General features: G+C 47.6%; 4 protein-coding genes across 4 annotated transcripts in view; all 4 read right to left on the bottom strand.

The window, feature by feature from the left end:
- The window catches only part of LOC123508766 (neurotrophin 1-like), a 2,055-nt gene extending 736 nt beyond the window's left edge, over positions 1-1,319 (bottom strand). Inside the window, exon 1 of the mRNA XM_045262660.1 lies at positions 1-1,319. This exon is cut by the window's left edge and continues 736 nt beyond it. Coding sequence (XP_045118595.1) covers positions 552-1,259 — 708 coding nt within the window. The 5' untranslated portion in view covers positions 1,260-1,319 and the 3' untranslated portion in view covers positions 1-551.
- A 1,379-nt stretch (positions 1,320-2,698) lies between these two features.
- Positions 2,699-4,876, bottom strand: LOC123508700 (neurotrophin 1-like). The gene is made up of 2 exons (XM_045262570.1): positions 4,465-4,876; positions 2,699-4,350 (listed from the first exon to the last, which is right to left on the bottom strand). The coding sequence occupies exons 1-2, from the start codon at positions 4,480-4,482 to the stop codon at positions 3,694-3,696; spliced, it is 675 nt and encodes a 224-aa protein (XP_045118505.1). The 5' UTR covers positions 4,483-4,876; the 3' UTR covers positions 2,699-3,693.
- A 1,994-nt stretch (positions 4,877-6,870) lies between these two features.
- LOC123508678 (neurotrophin 1-like) overlaps positions 6,871-7,500 on the bottom strand; it is a 39,973-nt gene continuing 39,343 nt past the window's right edge. The window contains exon 5 of the mRNA XM_045262526.1: positions 6,871-7,106. The gene's annotated coding sequence lies outside the window, so the exon portion shown is untranslated. The remainder of the gene's footprint in view (positions 7,107-7,500) is intronic.
- The window catches only part of LOC123508742 (neurotrophin 1-like), a 1,580-nt gene continuing 950 nt past the window's right edge, over positions 6,871-7,500 (bottom strand). Inside the window, exon 2 of the mRNA XM_045262623.1 lies at positions 6,871-7,500. This exon is cut by the window's right edge and continues 319 nt beyond it. Within this exon, the coding sequence (XP_045118558.1) occupies positions 7,196-7,500 (305 nt within the window). The 3' untranslated portion in view covers positions 6,871-7,195.

The raw sequence follows: 7,500 nt of genomic DNA, 5'->3' as shown, positions 1-7,500 counted from the left end.
GTATTCATAAACCGCTGGGCTGATCGTCAGGTTCACTTGAGTGGTGGGCCTTTCTTCGCCAGATTCCCTTACGTACAAAGCTGTTTTTTTCTCAGATGATGCAGAACTCTTGCTAAACCATCACTAAAAGCTTGAAGATACCGCATGATTCTGAGAACGAGTTCAAGGCTAGCGAGATGAAGCGTAGAAACGTTTAAGATACCGTCTTGTGAGTTGAGTCTCTGATGATAGGGTGGAGTGAAGGACCTTGGAGAGGTGAAGTAGGGAGGTTAAGAGGTGGAGGGAAGGAAAAGCAGTCAAGTTAGTGTAGATGAGTAGAGAGGTGAAGAAACTTTTCCGTGTTAGTTAAGAGAAATATCAGCTTATAATTATGTGAGGGTGGGGAAAGAAGGTTTATAGATGCAGTGAAAGAGGACATGCGTTAAGCTAAGTAAGCGCAGGTGACTGAGCGTGTCGGAGAAAGCTGATGTAATGTAGCGACTTTGAAATTGAAGCAACTGAAAGAAGAAAACAAAGAAGAAGAATCGCGTCAGGGTGGATGGCTGGTGGATTTAGTGAGCGTCGAGGCGGCAAGCACAAGTAGTGGGGAGCTTGAACGACTCAATAGCGAAGGGGAAGTGATGATCGGTAGGGTCGTACACAAGGAAACGATGGTACACTGACTTCTCCAGACACGAGGAGCCAATGCAGTCTGGCACCTTGGGACACGCACTCCCTGGGGTCAGACACACCTCCACCCTGGTCGTCTGCGTGAGTGTGTCCGTGTAGAGCTTGATGTTGTTGACGATCACCCTCCAGTGGCCGTTGGTGTTGACAACTCTGAGCGGCTGCACGTAGTTAGTGGAGGAGGGACACAGGTACGTCTCGTCCTGCAGGGTGTTGATGGGCCGGCTCAGGGACAGCTCGGTGTTGAGGTTGGACACGTCGGTGTACAGAGGAAGCAGAAGGTTGAAGAAGTGCTCCGCGGCGTGCTGGATCTCATGGGTGGGGTACTCGGCGTCCTCCAGGCACCAGGGACGGCTGGAGTTAGCGGCGCAGGCGGGGACCGATGGGGCTTCGATAGGTACATTGTGTTTTACGTACCCGTGTCTGTGTCCATAACCGTGACCTGCAGCGTAATGTCCGTGTCCATAGCCCCGGTGCACGTAGGCAGCGTGGCCATGTCCAGCCAGCACACCACGCTTCACCGGGGTGCCTTCCTGGGCCTCGCTGATGCTCCCCGCCGCCACGGCCACACACGCCGCCACCACCACCGCCATCGCCTGCTGGGGAGTGAGGGAAAAGACTGTGATGTATAGGAAGGTTGTGTGTTTACTGAGTAGGGATTGAATGATTAACTGATTCACTGACTGACTGACTGACTGACTGACTGGTTCATTGATTAACTGACTGATTCTTAAGCACCGTAACAACAGTATAATTTTTTTTTATACTAAGGACTTTTATCACCACCACCATAATCACCACCACCACCACCACCACTACTACTACTGCTACTACTACTACTACTACTACTACTACTACTACTACTACTACTACTACTACTACTACTACTACTACCACTACTACTACTACTACTACTACTACCACCCCCTACCAAAACCACCACCACCACCACAAGTCACGAACTCACCGCAAACCTAGACCCCATTGCTATCATATTCCACTACTGACGGCGACGCTGTAGAAGGACTAACTGTGCTTCTGTCCTCGTCCTGTAAAGCCTTTTATACTGCAGCTGCGGAGGAGGAGGAGGAAGAGGAGGAGGAGGAGAAGGATACACCGACCCGTATTAGGGAAGAGTTCGATAATCGCGCATCATTATCCATCGAAATGCCATCCAACTACAAAATGCGCAATGAACGAATGTGCTTTTGTCTGACTTAAACGATCATTTTTATTCAGAATTCTTTGCTCCTTTACGTAATGGTGATGTAATGGTAAGAGGAGGAGGAGGAGGAGGAGGAGGAGGAGGAGGAGGAGGAGGAGGAGGGTGCATTTGTATAGAGGGAAAAGAGGGGAAGGACGAAAGAGAGAAGAGGGAAAAAGAGAGAAAGGGAGAGGGAAATATGAAAATTGATGTAATGACATGAAGGGAAAAAGGAGAGGGGAAAAATGATAATGTAGTGGAAATTAAGGATGATGTACAGTGTGTGTGTGTGTGTGTGTGTGTGTGTGTGTGTGTGTGTGTGTGTGTGTGTGTGTGTGTGTGTGTGTGACTGGAATGTGCTGTAGAGGACGTTCGTAAGAGAGAGAGAGAGAGAGAGAGAGAGAGAGAGAGAGAGAGAGAGAGAGAGAGAGAGAGAGAGAATTTAAATTTTCATATATTTTACTATCATTGTCACATTTCTTTCTTTTTTCTTTTTTTACGTTTTATTTCTTATTTAACCTTTTTATCATCTTTTTTGTCTTTTATTTATTTGCTTACCTGTAAATATATTTGCATTATATTTAGTTGCTTGTTTATTAATTTGTTTATTCATTCACTCATTTATATATTAGTTTATTCCAACATTCATTCTTACTCCACAGACACTCAATATTCACACACTCATTCGTGCTCAACATATGAATAAGCACACTTGATGAAAAAAAGCTTATTGAAAGAATCCATGACACTACTGTATATGTATTGATGTATATTTATTATACTATTGGTACAAGGGAAGTGCATACGCCTGGAATTAATGAGAGAGAGAGAGAGAGAGAGAGAGAGAGAGAGAGAGAGAGAGAGAGAGAGAGAGAGAGAGAGAGAGAGAGAGAGAGAGAACGTCTGCTACTCTAATATAGAAATAGGAAACATGGAAAGTTTTTAGAGTAGAATTTGAAAGTTACAGGAATTTCAAGATGTAAGAGTCTAAACAAAAGTGACGAGATTTTCAACAATTAGAAGGATAATTTCGGAAATTTAAGGGAAACTAAATTTTCTGAAATGTTACGAGATTTTCAAGAATCTGAGGAATTTCAAATGTTACACGATTTTCAAAAGCTACATCAATTTTGAGGTAACAAGAATTTCAAAGAGTTACTAAGAAATTTTAGAACAGTAACATGAATTTCAGGCCTTAAGTTTCAGAAAAAGAGACACATGAATTGTCTGATTTGGCTGAGGGAAGAAAGGAAACAGACAACTAAAAATATAAACAGTAGGGAGAGGGGGGGAAAGTTGCTGTACATTTAAAGAGCATTGCAATATATGAGTGTTCCGAGGTGCCTTACGGGCTAATTAGATTAAATAGCATGGTCATTTTCTCCTTGAGGTGTTGGATGTTCTTATTTTTGCTCCGAGATGATGAGAACTGCTTTCTTCACGTACCACAACACCGCCAGGGGCTGACTGACTCACTGACTGACTGGTGACTGACTGTAAGGCTCCGCGAGGACGAGATCAAGAAAAAGGGAGACTAGGAGTAGAGGGAAATGCACGAAGAATGGAGGAAAGTCTAGGATAAGTGAAGGGAAATTAAAACACTGTACGTAAAGGTAAGAGGCACGAAGGGCTAGGAGGGAGGGATAAAAGAAAGGAGAGAAAGGATGTGGTGGTAAGGAAGCGAGAGTTTTAGGGGTACAAAGGCTGGCCTTAGTACCGTTTGTCTTGTGTGCTAAGCTACAGGAGAGGTTGGCATAAATTAGCTACTAACTACATGGTTTGTCCGAGGGTTAGTGAGGTGTTTCAACTGTCATGTCTTGGAGTTAGTGATCGAGGGTGGAGGCGCCAAGGAGGCAGGCGCAGCTGGCTGGCAGCTTGAAGGTTTCCACGGCGAAGGGGAAGTACTGGTCGTAGGGGTCGTAGACGAGGAAGCGGTGGTAGATGGACTTCTGCAGGCAGGAAGACTCGTAGCACTCCGGCACGAGGGGGCAGGCGTCGCCGGCGGTGAGGCATTCCTCCACGCGGGTGGTCTGCGTCAGGGTCTCGTAATGCACGTCCACATTGTTCACGATGACGCGCCACTTGCCCTCCGTGTTGATGGCGCGCAGCGGCCTGACGTAGGCGGTGGCGGAGGGGCAGAGGTAGGTCTCCTCGTCCAGGGTCTTGGGCCGCTCCACGGACAGCTCGGTGCTGAGGTCAGCCACGTCGGCGTACAGGGACAGCAGCTTCTCGTAGTGGTACTCGGCGGCGTGCTTGATCTCGTACAGTGGGTACTCGGCGTCCTCGAGGCACCACGGCTTGGTGGTGTTAGCGGCGCAGGCGGGCTCGGCTGGCTCGTGGTGGCCGTAGGCTGGCTGTGGGTGATGTGGGTGGTGGTAAGCGGGTGGGTGGCGCACGCCGTAAGTTGAGGACCTGACGTTCCTCACGCCCACGTCGGGAGTTCCATCAGCCAGCACGGCGGCCAGCACCACCAACGACACCTGGAAAGCAGAGAAGCGTCATCATCTATCAGAGCAGACTCTCCCGCTGCCACAGGCGCTGCACCACTGCACCGCTGCACCGCTGTACCGCCACACTGGACACAGAACACCCACCAGGAGTCTGAGGAACATGGTTCTGCTTCGGGACACTCGCTGGAACTGTCAAGACGCCTCCGCCGACACACTTATATAGCGACCCTGCCTTCCCGCCGCAGCGCCGTCTTCAGGAGGGCCGAGAGGGGCGTGTTGCAAGCCCAGGGATGGTCAGAGCCGCGCCTCAACCCGCTAATTGCCGAATGGGACTGTTACGAGGGAGGTGTTGGTTTAGCGAGGTCTCAAGGCCCTTGTGGTGCGCGGCTGCGGCGAGCTAACCAGAGGGACGGCAAGCGAGCGATTAGTCCATCAATACCTGGCGTGATTGTGACACGAGTGACCTGAAGAGGGGCACACATCGCCAGGCGGCGCACCACACAAGCAAGCTACTCCTGCCGCAGTGTTGCAGTGCAGGGTAGGAGGACAGGACGTGACACACCTCTCCATGAAATGCCTGTCACTGTCTACCTCATTTTATTTTCTATGAGAATTTTTTTCAAATAAGTGTTAGAAATAAAAGAAAAGGCAAGATAAATATGTACGTTAAGGATGCGAGAGTAAAGCGAAATGTTGAATCACATAACTTTATTTTCGTCTTTTACTTTTTGTATTTTTGTTTGCTTGCTTTTATTTCTTTACTTTTTGCTGCATGGTCAATTGTTTCGTACAGTTTTACTAATTTTCTTTAATTTACAACCATACGCTTCTTTTGTCTATATTCTGTTTCTGTTTACCTTTCATTTACTTTTCATGACTTCATATAAACATACACACAACGGAACACATATATACAGACATACAAACGTACACACTACAGAGCACATGCATACAGACAAACTAAGATAGGGAGGCTGAAAAAAAATTGAAATAAACATAAATACAGAGGTGGTACACACGTAGAAAGGTATAATAGATAAAGAAATGTACTGGGAAGAAAAGAAAACAAGAACAAATACATAGAAGAATAGATAAATGGATACACACACACACACACACACACACACACACACACACACACACACACACACACACACACACACACACACACACACACACACACACACACAAGAGAATGAGTGAATAAACTGACGAAAGACAAATTAAAAAGCTCAAGAAAACAAGTAATGAATGAAAGAAAAAATAGGAATAACTAAAATTTCTTCCCAGCATTCCTTCTCATCATCATCATCATCATCATCATCATCATCATCATCATCATCATCATCAGTATCTCAGGTCGGCAGAATCAATACCGTCCTCTGCTCGGGTGTGGTGCAATACTAATTAACTTAACCTGAATTCAGTTGTCTATGCACACACACACACACACACACACTGACTAGGATGGGTGTGTATGTGTGTGTGTGTGTGTGTGTGTGTGTGTGTGTGTGTGTGTGTGTTGGGAGGGGAGTATTTGTGTGTGTAAGAGAGAGAGAGAGAGAGAGAGAGAGAGAGAGAGGAGAGAGAGAGGGAGGGGAAGAGCTCAGGGTTACGCCATTAAATTCTGGAAAGACGCTGCAGGTGAAGTAATTAAGAGTGAAGTAGACAGGTAGACAGGTAGAGGGGAGAATTTCACCTGTAGGGACAGAAACCGCATTAATTATAGGTAAAAGTATTCCTCCTCCTCCTCCTCCTCCTCCTCCTCCTCCTCCTCCTCCTCCTCCTCCTCCTCCTCCTCCTCCTCCTCCTCCTCCTCCTCCTCCTCCTCCTCCTCCTCCTCCTCCTCCTCCTCCTAGTCCTCCTCCCCAGGGTCTGTTGTTGCTTCCTCTTTCCTTTGTATTCCTTTGTCCTCCTCCTCCTCCTCCTCCTCCTCCTCCTCCTCCTCCTCCTCCTCCTCCTCCTCCTCCTCCTCCTCCTCCTCCTTAGTTAACTTCATTTTGTGTCAGTAAAGTCTTTATTTTATTCAGTTTTTTCCTGTTCTTATATTATTTTTTTGCTTTATTTTCTTATATCTTTCTCTCTTTATTATTTTCTCCTTCTTTCGTTATTCCTTCTAATTTCTTCTGTCATGTTGTTCTTGTTCTTGTTCTTCATGACCACTGAACAATTGCTATTCATCCTCACACCGCCACCACCACCACCACCACCACCACCACTACCCCTGCCACCACTGTCTCCATCACCTCCCACACACCACCCACGTGACCTGACCACCTCCATCACCGCCTCCGTCAGTAGTGTGGGAAGTTGGCCTAGTCCCTCTCGCGGCGCCCTTTGGCTGCACTGAGGAGGGTCGCGTCCTTGTTGCAAAGTTGTTATTGATGCTGCGGGAGCCGTGGACAAGTTGTAATGGACAGATAATGGAGGGAAGAGCCGATAAAGAGAGAGAGAGAGAGAGAGAGAGAGAGAGAGAGAGAGATTGACAGACATATGTGGTCAGATAGAAAGACAAACAGAAATACAAGGAGACAGACAAAAACAAATAAATCTTTAAGTATTCATTTACTTATTCACTACAAATAATTATCATGAAAAATATATTATTACATCTGCATATATCAATAATCAATAGACGAGATGACTAGAGAACTGCTTTCTTCACGTATCGCTTGTAAGCTCGCAGGGGCGGCTCTGCCTGGAGTGGTGCACTCACACACACACACACACACACACACACACACACACACACACACACACACACACACACACACACACACACACACCTTCCAGCACTCAGTGTGGACAGGTCATGCTGGTAGAGGAAGGTGTGTGAGCGTTGCTGTTGCTTTTGTTGTCGTCGTCGTTGTTGTTGTTAGTGGTCCAGGGTGGAGGCGCCAAGGAGGCAGGCGCAGCTGGCGGGCAGCTTGAAGGTCTCCACGTTGAAGGGGAAATACTGGTCGTAGGGGTCGTAGACGAGGAAGCGGTGGTAGATGGACTTCTGCAGGCAGGAAGACTCGTGGCACTCCGGCACGAGGGGGCAGGCGTCGCCGGCGGTGAGGCATTCCTCCACGCGGGTGGTCTGCGTCAAGGTCTTGTAGTGTGACTCAACGTTGTTCACGATGACGCGCCACTTGCCATCCGTGTTGATGGCGCGCAGCGGCCTGACGTAGGCGGTGA

This window comes from Portunus trituberculatus, chromosome 25, assembly GCF_017591435.1.
Source record: "Portunus trituberculatus isolate SZX2019 chromosome 25, ASM1759143v1, whole genome shotgun sequence".
Lineage (NCBI taxonomy): Eukaryota > Metazoa > Arthropoda > Malacostraca > Decapoda > Portunidae > Portunus > Portunus trituberculatus.
This window is presented reverse-complemented; position numbering and strand designations above follow the sequence as displayed.